Genomic DNA, 21006 nt, shown 5'->3' on the forward strand with positions numbered 1-21006 from the left:
ACGACTCTTATTCTCTACTTTCCATTATTCTTGTGATAGAAGCATACAAAAACTATATTATGGGACATCAATAGGAAATATGCTACCTCTTTGCATATTGGCAAATATAAAAGTTAATAAAACGAGCGTCCGTGTCGATGTATAACTTGACCAATTAATATCTTTAATTTTATAATCCTTTTGTCCCATAATTAAATGTCCGTTTATAATATTTCATAAAAAATTAAGGAAAGTGAAGAAAGTATAAGATCACGTGTGTAAGTACATTGAGAAAAGTCATGAAGAGTATTTTATTTTGTTTTTTAGTAAATACAATAATGAAAGTACATCTAATTTATTTGTTGGTTTGTACAAGTATTGCATGTGGGCACTAAATTGAAAGGGCATCAAGGGAAGTTTAGTAGATTAAAAGGTATAAACTCAATTTATATGAACTAATTAAACTTGAAATAAGTGAAAATAAGGTAAACTTATTAAACCTGAAATAAGTGAAAATAAAGTAAACACAACAGAACCTTAATTAGTTTAACTTATAAAATTTCAAGTGATGAGAGACTTAGAGCTCTCCTACCAGTTTTAAGTGATATTGGGATCGATTTTCATAGCCTTGCCCTTGTAGCTCTCTAAACACAAAAAATTAAAAAATTAAAAATAAATAAAAAAATTTAAAAAAAAAAAATCAATTGAGGTACATATACAATGTAGCTAAAGAGGAAGCCATTTATTCACTTGTACGTCCTCATAACCAAATCAAAACTTTACATATCATTTGGCATTGTTATGCTTTTCTGTATTTTGATTTTTGTATTTTAAAACCATATGATATATTTCATATAATGAATCAAAAATTAGTCAAACTTTGTAAAATCATGATTATTTTTAAAACTGACATAAAAGTGAAAATACTTTTTTCTTGTTCTCTGTTTTTGGTTTTTTGTTTTACAAAAAAAAAAAACTAAAAACTAGGGTTCGTTTGGCATCGTTGTGGTTCTCTGTTTTTTGGTTTTCAAACTCATATGATAGTATGTCATATAATAAAACAAAAATTAGACAAACCCATTAAAATCATGATAATTTGAAAACTGACATCGGAAAAGTGAAAACACCTTTTTCTTATTTCCTTTTTTGGTTTTTTGTTTTCAAAAAAACAGAAAACTAAAAACAAAAAACAATGCCAAACAAGCTCTAAATAACAATGCCAAACAAACAATTGGTTTTAATATATACTGTATTAACAAAAATTAAAGTGTATATGAATAGGGTAAAAATCAACGTTTAATACAATAACCCATGTGGCCAAGTTAAAAACTAAGACAACGCCTTCTTATATATATCATTATATTGTATATGTATATGTTATTACAGCGTCTAAAATTTTGGGCATATGTTATAAGAAAATCACTTAAATACCTACATGACTACACGTCTATAAGAGGGATACACTACCTTACAAAAACATTTACTGTATAATTTGCAGTAAACTCGTATTCTTCACTGTATAAGAAACTTCCGAATGTGTACTACGGTAATCTAACAAGCAAAGATATAAGACTAAATGTTTACTTTGAACTAAGTCAGAAATACATTAAAGTACAGAAAAGAAATCTCACAAACGTCAAGTGAGAAGTATTCTGCTTCAAAAACAAGCAGAACTTTCAGCTTTTAAGACCCGTTCTGTAACAGTCTGGCAATGCTGTCACTGCTACTGGCTTCCAATCCATTCATGTCGAAGCCCTGCATGAAGTCCTTTCGATCAACTGGCGGTCCTTTCCGGCAATTGATCTTTCATTGGATCAACAGTCCACAAATGGTATCATTAAATGGAAGCACCATACACAAGCTGTGCCACCAACATCATCAATGACAGATTCAGATTTCAGTTTTACATTCAGGATTTACACATTACAATTAGAAAAGCATACAGTGGTACCATTGGCACAAAATGAATCCCAATTAACTTGGATTGTACATTGTCCCAACTTGTAAATGCTACATCTTGGTAAGTTTGAAGCCGTTACATATGGGATCTTCACATTTCTCGATAAGCTCTGGCCTAGCAGAAGGCAAGCCAGAAATAGGGCCAAGTGAACAGCAAATGAATGCTATATATTCATGCTTTTAGCTGCTAATCCATCTCCTTTTCCTGGGTGGCCGCTCATGTTTGACTTCAGCATTTGCGGCGGGAGTATCATTTTGAGAGGAGGGCAAAGGTTCACTCTCCATCTTCTTGATTGCCAATGGGTCCTTCTCACTTGTCAATGGAAGCTTGAAACGTTCACTCCGCCTCTTCAATTTCTCAACTGTATCCAGGTGGCGACCATCCAATGCTCTTTCATCTCCATCTTTCCCCTCTGAACCTCCACCCTCTTTTCCTCCAGCCAAAGGCTGAATACTATCACAAGCCTCAACCTTCTTGGCAATCTCATCATGAACACCAAAAGATGATCCAGAGCTAGTATTTTTATTCTTGCTAATTTCCTTATTCTTCAACGATGATGACTTTGAGTAGAGATCATAATCCCTATCCTTATGACTTGTCCAGCGTTCTAGCTTGGACCGCCCTCTCTTTGAATCATGCAGCTCGTCATCGGAGGAAACATCTCCTCCTACCTCTCCAGTAAGATTGTGCAGTGAGGTATCATGCTCAACCATAGATTGTTCACTCCTGCCCTTTATATCAGCCTACCAAATGCAAATCATATATTGAAAAAAGGTAGACTTCACATAGACATGAAAGGAAGTTTTTAAAAAAAAAGAGAGAAAACTCTTCTCAGGCAAATCATATATTGGGAATAAAAATAATCCACATAATAAACAACTCTTCTCAGGCAGAATAAAAAATATAAAAATAGAAAGAAAAAAAAAAAAAAAAAACACCATACAGATATGATGCAATACTTTTCATTACATGAGCAATTTCAAGGTTTTGAAGCAAAATAGAAAGCCAGATGCAATTGCTGAAACAAAGCTTTCATAAAGCAGGTATTTAGGAGTATCACACCAAAAGCTGCTATAAATCCCAAGCTATAAGTTATGGAATACTCAATGGTCATGCGTGACATTTATTTTTACCTCTTATATCAACTACTCAAATCATCAGACAATTCTACCACTCAGTGGCAGTTAAAAAGATAAACAAAACCAACCTTGTTAAAAACACATCAATAAAAGACTTTGCTTCATTTTTACCTCTTATATCAACTACTGAAATCATCATACAGTTCTACCACTCAGTGGCAATTAAAAAGATAAACAAAACCAACCTTGTTAAAAAAAACATCAATAAAAGACTTGCTTCCTAGTATCAGGTATCAAGCCAAGAGTAAAACCAACGAGTTTGAATCAACCATCGTCAGAACCTACTTCCCATCTTCCAACCCTCTTCTGCCACCTTCTCCCCCATCTCAACCGCATCCCAGTCCTCCTCCTCCTCTTTCACCCCTCCCTCATTTTTAATATCTTAACCTCCTTAACCACATCCCTCTCCCCAAGACCCCAAGTCCCCAACCACTTTTCTCCCCCACCTCCTTAACCACATCCCTCTCCCCAACCTCCTTAACCACATCCATTTCCCCCACCACATCCCTCTCCCTCCCACCCCCTCCCCCCCCCCCCCTCCCCTCTCCCACCTTCTCCTTAACCACATCCCTTTCCCCCACCACCCCTTTCAACCACATCCCTCTCCCCCACCTCTACATCATCCTCTCTTTATCCTCAATATCCAAAATAAGGTGAAGCATATAACTTTGATAGTTGATCTTGCTAAAAACCAAAGGATTGTGGTGGTTAATAACAATCATCAAGTTGGTTGTATAGGAGATGACGGTTCAAAGCGTTGAATGATTTTTATGTTGATTACATGGGTTGAGATTTGGATGAGTACCCTTCTTCCTCTAGGTTTGAAAAACCCATATCATAGGCACTACAAGTATCAGTTATGCTAATTGCATGGCATAAACAAAAGTTACAAAACATGTAGTATGAATTAGATAGTTCCAACCCATACCTGAAGCGCAACCAAACACCCCCTGAATTATAAGTTCAAATAGATGAAAATGAACTTAGCAAGACACAAAAAAAAATTTAGTTACTTCATCCAGGGACTAGTAACAGCATGCTACTCTCTGCCTGCCCAACAAGCACTGACCCAATAAATTTGCCTGATAAGGTCAACGACCAATTTTCATTTGCATCTTGCAGAGTTGCATCACATTACAGCAAACCCTTTTCCACAATTACAACAAGAATCTATACCCTATAAGGAGCCTAAATTTAGTTTCTGTCAATTTAAATATGGTGGATCTGCGTAAATGAGAAACCAAAAATTAGGGAATTATATAGAACGTACCATCTCATTTGCTAAGCCTTTATCTCCCTGATATCTCTTGGATGACCCTGAAGTATTGTGGCCTTCAGATTCTCTAGTCCTTTTGACATTTTCTTTGTGCTTTTTCTCATGCAACCTCAGGCTTTCTGAAGAATCGATGGCACGATTGTTTCGAGCACTGGACCTCTCTTGCCTTGATCTTTTCCCCTCACTAACAAATTGATTTCCACGTGCATAAACATCCTCACCTCCTCTGTGTTGCAAACTAGGCTCTTCTTCAACTCTCTCCCTCCTCTTAAGCTGTTCACCATGCCTTCCTGTATCTTTATCGTGACCCTTGTATTCCTCTCCACGAGAATGGCCAACCCATATCTTTTCTTCTACATTCCTACTGCTTCTGATAGGAGCTCTTCCATCTTCTCTCTCCCTTCTGGACAAAGTTTCCTCATAAGACTGTTTAGCCCGATACCATTCGTCTCTATCTCTTTGCTGCTCAGCCCTCTCCCTCTCCCTCTGTACCCAAACATCATCCTTAAGCCTAACCAAATGATGATCATCCATGTTGTCTCTAATCCTTGGTTGATCTTCTCGCTTCCGTAAACTTAGGATCCCGTCTCTTTCTCGCTTTCGACGAGTACTGCTGCTGTCTCTGTGAGAAAGCAAGTGGTCATCTTTTTCAACATGATCCCTTCTTGCATGCTCATCATCTTTCCGTCTCTTACTGTGATGATCATCCAAGATCTCGTGTCGACTTTTTGAAACATCATCCTTCTCCCTGTAACGAAATCCTACATCTTTGTCATGATAACCTCTCCAAATACCATTATCCAAAACTTTTCTTGAATGAAGATATTCATCTTTGTCGCTTCTATCAACTTCCCTGGCCTTACTCCTACGCCTAGATACCATTTCATCAGCACGCTCCTGCTTCCTAGCATCTTCAGCTCTAATCCTCCGTCCATGTGGATCTTCATCTCGTCGTTGCCAGCCAGCTTCAGAGATATCCCTCTCTTTCCTCCGGTCACTACTTTCTGATCTTGCATGGAAATGGTTGACCGCAAGAGGATCCCACTCTCGATGAGAATAATATTCCTCCCTTCCTTTTGCTAAAATGTAATTTCTTTCCATCTCCACTCTTCCCTCACGATCTTTTCTCCGCGAATCATGTCCACCTTCACCATGATTCCGCTTGACATCACCTGGGTAGGTGGAGCGCCCATTTTGCACAACTTCTTCGTCAACACCCTCACGCCACTTTTGATGATCTCTGCTGCTTCCAGTAGCCTTACTGTTGTCACTACTTCTGGAAGCCTTAAAGTCGCCCACTTCATCAAGTTCATTATTTTCTTCTGGCTCAACTTGAGAACTTATTTTTAGTTGCTTTGCGTGACTTAGATTATGTTTTTCCTTTGAGGTATTACTAGAAGCAATCACATTAGAGTCATCTTTTCTTTTTCCAGAATCTATATCAGCTGAATTATCTTCCACTGCAGCAGCTTTCCTTTCCGAACTTCCTTCTCGAGCATCTTCCAAGGGAGTGGCAGAGAACGATTTGGGACTGTGCTTACCTTCCATGCTCTCGATAGAATCTTCCCTTTGATAATCATGAGATCTTCTATCCAATGCACTCTCTCCCGAAGACATATGAGGAGATCTCTCACGTGCCTTTTCCTTGGTCCACCTGATGAGAAGTATATCAGTAACCATAAACAATACACAAACAAAGGATTTGTACAGTTCATATTAACATAAAAACATAATTATTTCTTTTTTTTTTAACAAAAAAAAAAACATAGTTATTTCTATATAACCGTATAGTGATTCATAATTTCAGAATATCTCTTCCAAGGAGGCAGTGGGATTTAACTCTCCCATGGGGGTAGGAATGTAGGATATAGCCAAAAGAAGTTGATCATAGATACTTAATAAGCCATCTATTTACCCAAACCATCAAAAAACTGCACAGGATTGAAACTTGTCAACCTATATATTGCAACACTCATGGGCTCAATATATCACTTCAAGAGGCATAGCATCAGCAGATTCAGCACAAGTTATGACATGCATTAAGACAAGTATCGAAAATGAAAGTGATTCAAAGACCTGTTTATATAACAAAAAAGGCCTAAGCCACAATAGAACAACATCAGGTTTAATTTAGACAGCAATTAAATCTGAGTCATATAATACCAAGTTAAACAACAGCAGTGAAACATCATTACATCCCTTAACAGTAAGAAGATAAATTACACTGGACCCTCCCATACCCAATTTACACCAAGATAGAAAGCACCCTGACAGTCTTGGAGGAAACGGTATGGCAACATATGGCTCTGTATGGTTTTAGTTATATTAGCCACATAAATTAGGATGTGGGAGTAGCTTTGACATGGATGTGTGAACATTTATAGTACTAACTCTTATTATTTTTAGTACACCACTTTGACTTTTGCACTATTCACATACTAACTTCGACTAAGTATTATTAATAAAATATATATGTGATTTTTATTATATAACTAGGGTGGTTAATGCGCGCGACGAGCACGCCATATCTAGTCATGTTTGGGGAGCTCTTTCAATTGACTACATAATGAGTGAAAATATGTAAACAAATATTTTAAGGTATATATGTCCACACTCCACACACTATTCTTAGAAGTTAAAAAATTATATAACATTAATGAGGGTACTGAGGGCAACAAGGTAAATAAACATTTTATAGGGTATAAAATATTAAATACTATTCACAAGTATTAAATTTTTAAATCATACAGGAAAAGGCTTAGAGGCAATTAACATCATATCAATAAGGGCATATAGCCATATAGGTAAACAAACATTTTAAAGATATAATAGTTCTCACACTATTCATAAGTGTTTTCTCATACTTTTTAAAAGATAGCGAAATGTTATTAGATTAGTCACAACGCATTGTTACATAATATCATACTTTCTATGTTACTATTCATAAGTGCCGGTCAAAGTGATGCAATTACAAAAACAAAGGGAGTACGGTAACAACCAGGATGATAGATGAAAATGAAGAGAAAATGCATAACTAAGAATGTAATAGCATCCAATTGATACCTCTCTTCATATGGCGAGCCAATATTTTCAGAAGAAGCATGATCTCTTGAGCCAGGATGGTGATCACTTGGAGCTCTTTGAGGTGACAACCTGGCCACTTCCTCTATATCAGCGTGAGAATTTATGATAGGATTCTTTTTCCGAGAATCATCTTCCTTAATAACATCACTTCCCCGTGGATAACCGTCAAAAAATCCATCCCCACACTCAGGACCATCCTCATCAACTACAACTACCTGGTCATCCTCTCTAGCAGAATCACTATCTGGATGCTCTCCATCATCATTACCAGCAGATTCATCTTCAATAGAATCCTGCAAAACAATCTATTTTCCCAAGCACCATTTCATCAATACTGACCACACGGTGAGAAATCCAGTGCTTGGTACAACTATTTACCTCAATGACTGCATCTGAATCACGAACGCGTGGTGGCCGAGTATCAACAGAGGGCAGGCGCTCGCCATTGCCAGTTTCCACTTGTATGGCTCTGCCAGTTGGCTGAGAGAAGAAATAAGATAACCACTTAGCTCATCTATGCAATGCATGGTAAATGTAACAGGAAACTAGCAGAACTTACCAATGGAGGCCGCACACGAGCAGATCCTTTAGCCAGGTCACCTTGTCCACCATCAACTTTCACAGTATCCACATTTTCAGCTGAGTCATGAATACCAGCTGCTGCTGCAAGTTCTGGGGGCATATCAGGATCATACTCCTGATTCAACAAACAAAAAACATAAGCTTTCTACGTACTTCATTGCAAGTGTATTTTAGGATCAAAAGTAATTTACCTGCTCCGTACGACCACTCTCGTATACACGAATTTTGCTTTGCATAGTAGACTCCAAGCGCAGTTGTTCCTGGAGAAACAAATACCAATTTAATAACAAACCCTCTTTTGACCATTATAATCTTAGTCTCAATAACATTGGATCAAGAGCTAAATTCATTTCATGCTTCTTAAATACAGCTGAACTTATGGGTCAATTTTCCATTACATCCAAGAATCTTGACTAATCATCCAAATAGGCCAAATAATAAAAAATAAAAAAATAAAAAAATAAAGGAAAGAGTAGGAGAACAAGATCCACACACCAACTGCTTGCAATATTCTTTCCAGCTCTCCTCATTCAAGCCAAAATTGAAAAAATCAGATACATCTACACCAGTATATTTCCAAGGTTTTTCCTCAAAGCTATCAATGTCAACATCAAAGATAGTCCTGTAGAAACATCAGCAAATGGCACAACAAGAATTAGATCCAAAGTCAAAATAGTTTTTGTTGATTAAAAGTATTTACTGAGGGTGCATATCTCTTGAGCTACAATATATTTTACATTTCATTCACCAGAAATTCCCTGCCATCACAGTAGAACTATAAAATTCCTGAAACTTCTTCTGCTACAAGTCAAATAATTTAACAAAGTATAATGGAGTTTTCTACTGTACTGCCTTTGTAATATCGGGTATACCTAAGGATAGTTCACACTTGCTTTCCAATTAGAGAGCAATATAATCATCACCTTGCTCTCCATATATTATTGATAAACAATATTTTTCAATAGGGAGAAAAGGTACAACAGCATGATTTCTTGACAAAATAAATAAGACAATAAATAAAAAGTTAGCCACTGAGAAGTGAAAAACTTACTCATCAAAAACTAGACAGAGAAAGATATCCCTTCATATGCAGCAGTACATATCTTATAAATTTTTCTCAAATTAAAGTTGCAGACAATAATATTTTCATCCAGTCCAATACACAAAAGTGTAGAACCAAAGCAATGACAGCACATCCATACTATAAGCTCATACTCTACCCGCCCCTAACTTTCTTAGCACTTGGGTTGACACAAAGATTAAGAGCAATATTAAAAAAAATAAAAATTAAAAAAAAATTTTAAAAATAAAAAAATAAAAAATAAAAAAAGTGGATGGAAAGAGAAAATTTTTGATGTGCTGAACAGAGAAACTTTTAAGTATGAAGAAAATTTTGGGACAGCTGAAAAAGAAAGTGTGAAGAAAATTCACGGGTGGAGGGAGGAAGAATCAAAAAAAGGTTACAACAATGGGGTCAATGACTGTCAACCCAGCTCAAAGCAAGAAACATTTCTTTTTTTTAATGGAGCATGAACATCAGTGCATGGGAAAGGGAAAAATAAAGTTAATTTATTTTCCCCCTGCCTTCCAAAATAGTGTGAACAAAGAAAAGGCAGAGCATACTGGAGTTCCATACTTCCATCAGCCTTCTTGATGGATGATTCACTACTTTCCACAGGGGATTGTCATAAAGTTTTGTCCAAAATTAGCATAGCACGTCACTGCCTAGAAAAATCGGCATTGCCATGACATCTTGACAAGAAGTCAGAATTGCCACCCTCAGTTTTAACTGGGACTCTGGGAGAGAAGGGGTCAAAAGGAAGTATTGATGACAAAGGCAGATAACACCTCTGACCTGGCAGAAGGGCCAGAAGGTTGAACCAAATCATAAATAAAGAAAACGAAACAACTATTTTGCATGGTAAACGATACAAGGGTTCATCAATATGAAGCACAATTTGCCAATGTATGACAATAAACTCTCTAGCCATGCAATCAAATACAAAATACTACCTCCGGTTCATTTTACTTGCAACAATTTCCATTTTGGGGTGGTTCAAATTACTTGCAACAAATTTTTTTTTTCCTTATTTGGTAACTTTTGGCCTGTAAAATGACATATATGCCCTTACTTTTTTTCTTAAACACCCTTATTAATTTACAAATCTGATTTTATTAGATTAAACCTCAATCTTAATTAATTAAACTCTCATCCCATTTAACATTCTCTCTCCTCCCCCAACCCCATTTTCATGGTAGCTTCTTGGTGTTACGAGCGGTGGGGGTTGCAGATCGGCGTTGTGGGTTTGGTTTCGTGGGTTGCAGATCGGCGGATTTGGTTCGTGGTTTCAGATCGGCGGGTTTGGTTAGTGGGTTTAGACCGCCGGGTTTGATTCGTGGGTATGGTTTCGTGGGTAGATTTCGTTGGTTTCGAGGGTTGGTTTCGTTGATTCGTGGGCAGATCGGCGTTGTGGGCTGGGTTTGTGGGGTGCTGGGTTCGGTCTGGTGGTGGGTTCGTGGTTGCTGGGTTCGGTCTGGTGGTGGGTTCGTGGTTGCTGGGTTCGTGGTTGCTGGGTTCGTGGTGGTGGTGGGTCGGCGGGTTGCTGAGATTCGTGGGGTTGCTGTGTTCGGTGGGTGCTGGGTTCGGTGGATTGCTGGGTGCGTGGGGGTGGTGGCGGTAGTGGTGCGTTGGCGGTGTTGGGTTCGGTCTAGGTGGTGGTAGATGGTTTCAGTGATGTTGGGTGGTGGTGGTGGGTGGTTTGGGTGATACTTGGTGGTGTCAGTAGTGGTGGTGGGTTAATGTTTTAATTTAATTAATATTGTTTTTTTTTTGTTGTTGGATTAATAATTAAGCATATACCCTTATTTTTCCATAATCAAGCTTTCAATCTTTTGCCTTGGTTTGCGTAAAGTTGTCCTTTGTTGCGACTAAAATGAACCGGAGGTAGTATAAAAGAAAGCAAAAGGCAGAATTGAACACAAAATAGAGGAAGCATCATCAGCTTCAAGTGAGACTCTGGAGAATCAAAGAGAGAGGAAGATGCTTAATGTTGTTGGAATGTTTAAGGCATGCAGTTTAAAATAGAAACTTTCAGAGGATAAGACGTTGGCCCCACTTATAGGATCAGAAATGAGAGAAAGATATCTGGATTATGCCAATTCAAATTAATTGGGAACCAAGTGGGTGTTACTGGAGATGTCTCCTGTAAGAATTCTCAGCCAGGATGATGAGTCGATGAGATTAAGGATAGATAGAGGAAATTAATCAGGTAGTTTAGTGGAAGTCAGGTGAGGGTTACAAGAAATTTCTACAGAGGACCAGAAATACTATGCAAAAGATTCATAAAAATAAAGGTGGAGAAGGCATTAAAAAGAATGAAAGTAAGGAAAGCAGTTGCCTCAGATGGTATTCCTATTGAAATATTGAGATGACTTGGAAAGGTTGGTAATGATTGGTTGACAAATCTTTTACATAAAATTGGAGGACAAACAAGATGCCCTAGCGATTGGAGGAAAATCAATTCGGTACCTATTTTTAAAAATGAAGGCGTTGCACAAGACCGTTCAAACTTCAGGCTATAGAGGGATAAAGCTTATGAGTTATATAATTAGATTATAGAAGAGGGTGACAGAACATACAATACAAGTATAATTGTTGTGAGTATACGTAGGGACAATCTTCCATAGAAGTTGGCCAACTAATGACACAAATGACGGGGTATAACAGGGGGAGAAAGATGTACAGAGTCTTAACTTATATAGAGTAAGACATGTAGTTACAAGGTCTTAAGAAGATACAATATGGTGTTTGCTAATCCCTATACCGCAAATTAATTGTCACACCAAGCTTTGCACAAAAATTTATTTGGTAAGTTGCTATTGGTCGATCTACTATATTTTAATAGAAAAGTAGATGAGATGGGAAATGAAGGGAAAAGTAGAATAAGATAGGGTGGAGGGCTTTTGATGATGGGAATAAATAGTGGGTCCATCAATCCGTGCCATATAAGGACAGATGAAAAAGAAAATATTGACAAAAAAAATTAAAAAAAACAAGAACTATTATGTACTCCCCCCCCCCCCCCCCCCTCCCCTCTTTTCTGTTTTAATCACTTAACATTTTAGTCCGTTCTCTTTTGTTCTACCCAATTTGCTTTATCCTATTTTGGCTTACCCCTTTTACAATCTCACCCTATATTGCACAAACTCAGATTTGGATGTCGTGTCCGACACAGTAACGGATCCTTCGACACCCCAGATTTTATAAAATTTCATATAAGGCCACTCTAAATTTGGGTGTCCTATTGGAGGTTTAGATACTGGACACTCGACATACAGCAGGGTGTGACCCTTTCAACCTCACAATAATCACATATTTTCACACATACTCTCTTTCTTTATACACCTTTTTCTTACACAAACCACCTTTTTAAATTCTCTCTTACTTTATCCTACTTATCTCACATTTACTCACCTTGATATTTTCTCAAAATATCCTAAAAAAGTCTATTGAAATGCAAAAAGATAATCTACATAAAGTACTCCTTGCAAGTTGCAACAACGCAAATCTTGGCTCCAAAGGGGGACCAGTGGGCTCTGTTTGGTTTGTCTAATTTCGTCTGAAAATATACTTCCTTATTGGAACAAGGGAGGAGGACACGGAATTTAAGATGAGGAGAGAGATAGTGAGTAATAAAGATAGAGATCCATGTAATGAGGAGAGAGATATAGAGAAAGAATGTGCATATAGGGTAATGGTTGCAATATTTGTGAAACTTCCTAAAATAATAATTGTTGCAATATTAAGGGGGAACGGAGGAAGTATTATCCTAAAACTTACCTAAACTTAGATAATTTTGTCCAAACTTATCTCAAACAAAGTAACCCAGCAAAATATCATCTAGCAAAACAGAAAAGAGCCAACACAGTTGCAAACTCACTTGTGAGACGGAAGAGTGAATTCCAAACCACGTCCAGGCACATTGCTGCCCCAAAAGCCCGTATGAAAACCCTTCTGCACTGGAGGACCTTTAGGTGGCCTCCAATCACCCCTTCCACGACCAGCCATAGTGCTTATACTGACTGGGGGGCGAACTTGACCAGGGGCTCCACCAGAACCAACGGAAGGTCCTCCAGGCAGAGGTGCTGCACCAGGTCTTATATACTGCAAAATCAGCCAGATGACTTATTCAGTATAAATATGAAGACAAACACAAATAAAAATTGCATAGAATCATCGTATAGTTGCATTTTTTACCCTTTTGCCCCTCTCATTACAAACAAGGAGAGAGAAAGCATAATTCTAACCAAATTGAGAATATAAGGGCATATTATAGATGAATTGATCAAAAGCAAAAATAGAATATGCAGGACGACAAGCAAGCAATCATACGGGTCTGACTGAAAAACCTCACTTCAAAACAAAAATAAAAGCATGTAGCTCATTTTGAGAAAAGCTCATAACATAGGTATGCTCTACAAACCGGTCAAACAAGGAGACATAACCCACTAAGTAGTCTGACAAATACGCCAAACACATGACAAAATTCATAACCCTATTAAGTCAAAAAAAGTAAAAGTTTAATATGAATATGAAGTCAGCACAGAGCCAAGAGAACAAATACTGTCTTCACCCAACTATGACTTGAGTAAAATTTCTTTTAAAGGTCAGTTTTTGGCTTGCTTTCAGGTTTTTTTTTTAACACAATTAGAACCACCAAGGTGCTATGAGCAGGAGAATCCCAGAGTATCAACATTATTCCCCAATTGCATATCATGGAAACATGTCTTCTGAATAACAATGCCTTTCCTATGCATCAGTCTAATCCCGTCCTCCAAGCATATAAATCTCACAGTAGTCTTTTGCCCTTAACTACAATACTAAAGGATCCATTGTCAAAACGGAATTCAAAGTAGCAGAACGGATGTGTTTCTTAAATAGACAATGACTTATCTGGAACAGTACCAACCAGAATCTCTTCCCTGTACAATAAATACTGGCAACCTTTTAAATGAGGTGCTATTATTGTAGTCAAGTATATTTGTATATATTGCAAAAATCTTCTGACTGACTACAGAAAGGACAAGAGGGTATACTCCATAAAGCTCACAAAGTAATATATGAGCAAGAGCTTATCCAGCAAGTAGAGTCAGAATACAGTTCGTGGCCAACTTGAACTCTGAGTCGTGAATTGGAAAGTATACAGCAAACCAAACCAACCCAAATAAAGGAATTTAGTATTTCTGGAACATCAGTCACAGTTATGTCCTGAATAGAATCAGACCTTATAACAGAACTGCTTACTACTGTAAGAATTAGGGTAGAGCCGTAGAGCAGGCACTTAGTTCAAACCAACACCCGATCTCTTTTTACATAAAAGTAAAGCGCGAAACCATAATAATTTGGGGATAGCAATAACTAAACACTTCAGAAAAAAATTGAGGAAATTGATGGTAATTTTATATCACTGACATATATAAACACATACAGGAAGTATTCATCTTGTGTAATCTAATCTAATCTAATCTCAATCTGTATCTTATAAAGGCATAATTAGACTATACAATGAATAGAATTACAATAAAAATGTGTGATGGATGTAACAGAAACCCCATATAAACTGACCTTAAACTGAGAATGAAAAGGGTGATAACCATAATTGCTATAACCAACTTTTGGAGCAGTTGAAAGCCCTGCATTAGCATTAACTTTGGAAGCATCAGTAGTCTCTTTGCCTTGAGAAGATTGTCCTGCCTCGTCTCCCCAATCTTGATCCTCCACAGGTTGAACAACTCCAGCAGCATCATCATCATCAGCCAGAATCACAAGTGGGTCACCATCTTCATCCTCATCATCGCTCCCAACCATCATCCCATTCGGCGGCGCCGGAGCGTGGCGAGCATCATTCAGCACAATTTGCAAATCATCCTCACTATCGCTCTCACTGTCCCACTCATCACCGCCACCGCCACCACCAGATGACGCGGGTACCACGGGTTCCGGCCCAAATTCTTCGATAGCAAAAGTATGGTCTTTGTCCAATTCATTCTGAAACGCATCTACATCTCTAAATTGTTGGTCGTTGACATCGGCAGTAAGCAAAACCCTAGCTCCGGCGGCGGCGGCGGAATTGTTGGAATCTTCAAAACCCGTATTATATTCGGAGTTATCTACACGGTGAGAATCTTCATTATCATTGTCACGAGAATCAAGCTGCTGCTTCGTATGAGAGTAATTCGAATTGGGAATTTCATCTGCATCTTCTGATTCAAGATTGAGATCAATCGGACGGGAAGAAGGTGGAGGTTGTAACGGCGGCGGCGGCGGCGGAGGGGGGAGGGAAGAAGACGAAGAAGGGAAGGAAGTGAGGACGTCAGTGTAGAGATCGCCGAACTCGTCGTCATCCTCCATGGTAGGAGCTCAAATTAGCAGAAAAATGAAAAACAGAAATTTGATGAAAATAATGATAATAATTGCATAAGATTGGTTTAGGTTTGATATAATTTGAAGAAGGAATTCGAGAGAAGAGGGAAGGGAAGAGAAGCCTCACTGCAAGTTTTAGTCGCAAAAGGAATTGGTGATTTTCTCCACCTCCTCGCTCTCTTCAACCTAATTTTATATTGGGCCCTAATTTTATTTACCTCATTTTGGGTACAATCAACGATTTCAAGCTAGCTCGGCTCAATCTTTCTTTTTTTTTTGGTTTAAAGTAAATACAAGTACATCAAGACTCCCGAACAAGTTTAGGTACAAAATGTTTGATTATGTTACCCTAACTTCGTTCCGTTTCAGATCTTGATATCATGTTAAAAAATTACTTATTTAAAAAGTTTAATTAGTGCGACGGAGTAATAAAGACTTAGGATTAGCTTTTGTTATTCTATCACAATTCCCATTTTTCTCGAATCTTTCATTCACAATTCTCGCACCTAGGATTAGCTTTTGTTATTCTATCACAATTCCCATTTTTCTCGAATCTTTCATTCACAGTTCTCGCACCTCTTGGAACTATTCCGTAGAAGCGAAGTCATATTAAAACTCGAGAGGGTCAAATTTATCTATAACTTGACTTTATACATATTAAGAAAGTGAAATTTTCTTTGGTGACCATCAGCTTTTTTATTTTTCACTTTGGTGAATTGCAATTTTCTTTTTCAATCTTTGGTAATCTTATGAATAAATCACTCATGACTTTGAAAAACACCCCCACCTCAACGAGCCACCCTACCCCACCCCAGCGCCTTATCCCATTGGCGCCCACCCCCCTCCTACGCTAGCGATCCCACCCACTCCCTTTCCCCACCCCAACAGCGTTCAATACTCAACGTATTAAAGTGAAAATCGAAAGAATCATTTTATGTTATTGTTTAGCTTACTTTATACACCAAACTTAGTAAAGTAAGACAGATAAACAAGTTGATCATTTGGTGCACATAACACCAAACTTATGTTATGTTATTGTTTAGCTTGGTTTATTATTAGTTTTTTAGGGTTTTTTTTTTCAACCAATCACGTGACAACGTGTGTCCAATACAGGGGCGGATCTAGGGGGGTTCATTGAACCCACAAAATTTTTGAAAAAAATTATAAGTTTTTTTTTTGGTTAATAAAACTTGAAAAACGCATTTATGGTTAATAAAACTTGAAAAACGCATTTATACAATTGATGTGCGTAATTAGAGTTGGAAAACAACGGAGCTCGGTGGTATTGGCCTGCCACACAAAAGGCGCTTTGGGCTTATTGGTCAGATATTCGATTCTTTCCTATTTAATTTTTTCTTAGTCTTTTTTTAAATTTTAGATTCAATCTGTCTAGAAAAATGCTTTAATGATATCAACTTTCTTTAACTTTTACAAAAATGTAATCTAAGATATTTAAGTTATAGAATTTGCATCCCCTTAAAAAAAACTAAAAAAAAATAAATATTATAATTCTATATCTTTTAATTTTGGAAAAATTAACCGCAACAGCACCAAATATGATAAAGGATAGTGTAGTAACAAAACCTTTTGAGGGTGTACTCTACATCACAAACTACGCACTTGGGCACTTGGGTGCATATAACAACATAAATGACACTGGCGAAGTGGCGAAATGATATTTCGTCAAAAAGAGAAATCTTCAATATTTTAATGCTTTAAAAAAAATTATTTATTTTTGTTGACTTTCATCCCACTTGATTTTTCATATCACATGACTAAGTAGTCTTTAGGGGTAAAAGATTGGTTTGCAATTTGGATTATAACCAAAACCAAATCCAATCCGAAGTAATTCGATTTTGAATTTCTCTAACCGAATCCAAAACGAATTAAGATTCGATCTAATCCATATCAAACCGAATTAATTCATTTTTTCTAATTTGAATCCAATCCAATCCAATCGATATTTCTTGTCTTCTTTCACATCATATGTACATGTACTTCACTCAAATGATTCCTGCAATTATTCAACCTTTTCTCGTTGTATACATTAACTTTTAGTGTCCATTAACAATGACTAAGAAATTGAGATATGAGGGAAAATATGAGAAGATGTGATTGGTGAGTTATGACTTTGTGAAATTGTGAGAAACTAAAGAAGTCAAGAAGAGGAAAAGGGAATTTGAGTTTTTTTTTATTTTTTTTATTTTGGTTTATGTATGAAACGAGAAAAAGGGTTGAGATACTTTGTAAAGGAGGATATGGGCTTGATGTCATGGTCCGAAATTTTGCTTTATAATTCGGTTTTCGGTTTTTTAAAACCCAAACCAAATCGAAACCGCAATTCATATTTTTAAATTTTTCTGAACCGATCTGATATGAATTAAAAAAAAAAAAGCCAAACTGAATTCCTAAATAGGTTTGCTTTCCGGTTCGATTCGATTATAATCATATCCGAATTAATTTCGCTCCTAATAATCTTTCCTTCCATTAATTATTTTCCTTTAAACACTTCTCAACCTCCACCATAAAAGTCGATTATTTCAAAAAGTTTTCGCCATTATTTTCCTTTGTTTTTTTCAGTTAATTTTTAAGCTATAAAAATACTAAAATTTACAGCTTAAGTAGTTGGGTAGAATTTCTTAAGTCTTGGATAAAAGGTTATTACTTTGGATTTGGACTAATTTGCGTTATCAAATTCTATAAAGTAATTAAAATACCTTCACATTTTGTTTTAATTATTAGGGCAGCTAACGTGCATGATTCAATCAAAATTAAAGGAAGTAAATTAATCATGATGCTTTTGATCTACATCATTGCCCCTTTCTTATGCTTAATTCCTTTATCCCTACCTTATAAAGAGTACAAGATTACTCTTATGAATAGTGTGTTGCCAACTATATCCTTCAAAATGTGTAATTACATAAATAACCTCATTAGGATGTACAATTAAATGAAATTTGTATAAATGTACCCTCTAAATATTTATTTATTTAATGGCCTTCATTGAGGCTAGTTGTCTATTTTTTTAAACTCTTAAGACTTAAGCATGGACATTTATACTACCCCTAAAATCTTTTTTTTTTTTTTTTTGAAAGAACCCCTAAAATCTTTTTGTACATACTCTCTCTTATCAATGTTGCCAACAACCAAATTTTAGATTTAAGGCCAAACCGAAAGGATATGGCTAGCTATACCAAATTTTTGATTTAAGGTCAAACCGAAAGAGCTCTCAGGATATGGCTAGCTATACCGTGCGCATCACATGCGTTAGCTTCCCTAATTTTGGAAAAAAATGTTGAACTCCTTTTTAATATCAATTTTAAGTTACCATACATAATTGGCCTATTTTGTATAATAATTAACCTATTTTTTTTAATTAACCAACACAAATAACCATAAATTCATTTAGCGGTTAACAAAGGTATACCTCCGATTGAATCAGCGATTAACCATGGTAAATTATTAATTGAATTTGCGGTTTCTAGCTAATTGAATGCACTATTACATTTTTGTGCTCATTAATACAAGTAATTGAAATTTATCATGCTACAACAACAATTATACTCTCTAAAATGTTTATTGATAAGAAAACTTCATATCCTGAAATAGTTAAGTGATATCCTTGTTGCTTTTGTTAAGTCTACATAAATCCACCTCACGATTCACATTATTAAGATTTAAGGAAGCCTTGTTTGGTAAATAACTTTTAAAAGAATTTTTAGCTTATTAGGACTTTTAGAGGTTTGACCAAATGAAAAAGTTAATTTAAGTGTTTAGTAAATAGCTTATTAAAAGAATTTATAGGCTCAAAAAACTCTCTTTAAATTCATTCGCAAAATTGATTTGGAGGCTCCCCGGAGAAGATGACATATTGATTCATTCCAACAAAAGTGCGAAAAAAGCCGATAATTTGAAGTTCCAAGGATTGTCCAACAAGGCAACAACATTTTAGAGTAGGTCATAGTGGCACATTGTGTGAGTACAATTTTGATACCAAAAAATAAAAAGCTACAATTTTTTTTTTTTTTTTTTTTTTTTTTTTTTTTTTTTTTGGATTTTGGTACAAAAGTGTGATTACTTGGTATTTTGATACCAAGATATGCAATTTCCGTACTAAAATTACACTACTCAAAATCTCAGACAATTTTCCACTAGGAGTTCCCCGTTTGAAATTGAGCCCATTTACTTTTGCTCGGAGAGAAGGGAACATGTTTGAACTGGGATACATCATCTAAAAAAAACAAAACAAAACAAAACAAATATCTCTATTTTACATTACAAATACTCCATAATATACCTAGGGATGTCAATGGGGCGGGGCGGGGCGGATGTTGGTCTTCCCATCCCCATCCCCATCCTCACCTAATATTTTCATCCCCATCCCCGCGGCGGGTCTAATTTTCATCCCCATCCCCGCCCCACCGGGTACAACTCCAAAACCATCCCCGCCCACCCCCCACTTGGATATCCATCCCCACCTAATCCCCACCAAAAACCCGCCTAATCCCCACCCAAGATCCACCGAATCTCCGTATCTCAAATACACAATCCTACATAATTAATACGAATTATAAAATAAAACATTCTAAACACATTTTTGTGTTATAATATAAGTGTCGTACAAAGTATTATAATTAATATTGTATTTCACGTAATTATTTTATAAATAGTATAAAAGTATGTAATTTTGCTTTAAAAAATATATAGATGTGGGTATGAGGTGGGGATGGGGCGGGTACGAAGTGGGGCGGGTGGGGCGGGGCGGGGATGGGGCGGGTACAACTTAAAATCCACCCCCGCCCCATCACCCATGGCGGGTATGGTTTTTATCCCCATCCCCGCCCCACCACCCGCTAAACCGAGACCCATCCCCGCCCCACTGGGGCGGGTCTCCTACTTGACCCGCCCCATTGACATCCCTAAATATACCATTACTTTATAGCACATTGTCAATTTCGTATTTTTACCTCTCTCTCTTCCTTTTTTCCATTACCAATAAAACTATGCCCAACCCCTACAGCGTAATATTAAAAAAATGGAGGAAGGATTAAAAAACAATGAGCCATGATTAAGAGCTCAAATAGTTCCTTAACACAACTTCTACTTTTTATGATCAAAAGAGCTCTTGAAGCCTTCAATTTCTTTACAAAACAAAGAGCCATGTACCAAAACAAGCATTGCAACCGCGCTGAAGAAAATTGTATGATCATCTGATGTACGACCGTACACTGGTAGTAGTATCAATCACCCTCATTAAGTGGCCAATTTCCTAACAAGAACCATTTTTACTATTGTTTTGCTACCAAGGGGATACAACAGGCATAATACATCTTTTGGGGGTTAAACCTTGCAAATCCCAGTAATAGGTTGAATAGCTAACTAGCCTCACTTAGTCACTTATGTAGGGCTAAGTCAATAAGACGATGAATTCCCAAGAACTAACTAAGAACAGAACCAGCTTGTTAAAATGCTAAAATATCTCCTCCCGATAACAAAGACAGCCTAAAACATCAATCCTACATCCTTTAGCCAACTCTTTCATGAGCAAAACTGTCCAAGTTAA

General features: G+C 36.9%; 1 protein-coding gene across 1 annotated transcript; it reads right to left on the bottom strand.

Annotated features, from left to right (window-relative positions):
- Window positions 1–1467: 1467 nt before the first annotated feature.
- Window positions 1468–15630, bottom strand: LOC145610341 (FIP1[V]-like protein). The gene is made up of 9 exons (XM_081665671.1): window positions 14646–15630; window positions 12961–13184; window positions 8516–8642; window positions 8212–8280; window positions 7998–8135; window positions 7817–7918; window positions 7418–7743; window positions 4349–6008; window positions 1468–2682 (listed from the first exon to the last, which is right to left on the bottom strand). Exons 1-9 carry the CDS (start codon window positions 15429–15431, stop codon window positions 2119–2121), a joined length of 3996 nt encoding a protein of 1331 aa, XP_081521797.1. The 5' UTR covers window positions 15432–15630; the 3' UTR covers window positions 1468–2118.
- Window positions 15631–21006: the final 5376 nt, after the last annotated feature.

The sequence above is a fragment of the Chenopodium album genome, chromosome 24, assembly GCF_948465745.1.
Source record: "Chenopodium album chromosome 24, dcCheAlbu1.1, whole genome shotgun sequence".
Lineage (NCBI taxonomy): Eukaryota > Viridiplantae > Streptophyta > Magnoliopsida > Caryophyllales > Amaranthaceae > Chenopodium > Chenopodium album.

Excerpts from the sequence above, each read along its gene's own strand:
- LOC145610341 (XM_081665671.1), bottom strand. The coding sequence starts at position 15,431 with ATGGAGGATGACGACGAGTTCGGCGATCTCTACACTGACGTCCTCACT. Across the intron at positions 13,185-14,645 it reads CTTTTCATTCTCAGTTTAAG|TATATAAGACCTGGTGCAGC; the intron begins GTCAGTTTATAT and ends CTGATTTTGCAG. Across the intron at positions 6,009-7,417 it reads GGCTCGCCATATGAAGAGAG|GTGGACCAAGGAAAAGGCAC; the intron begins GTATCAATTGGA and ends ACTTCTCATCAG.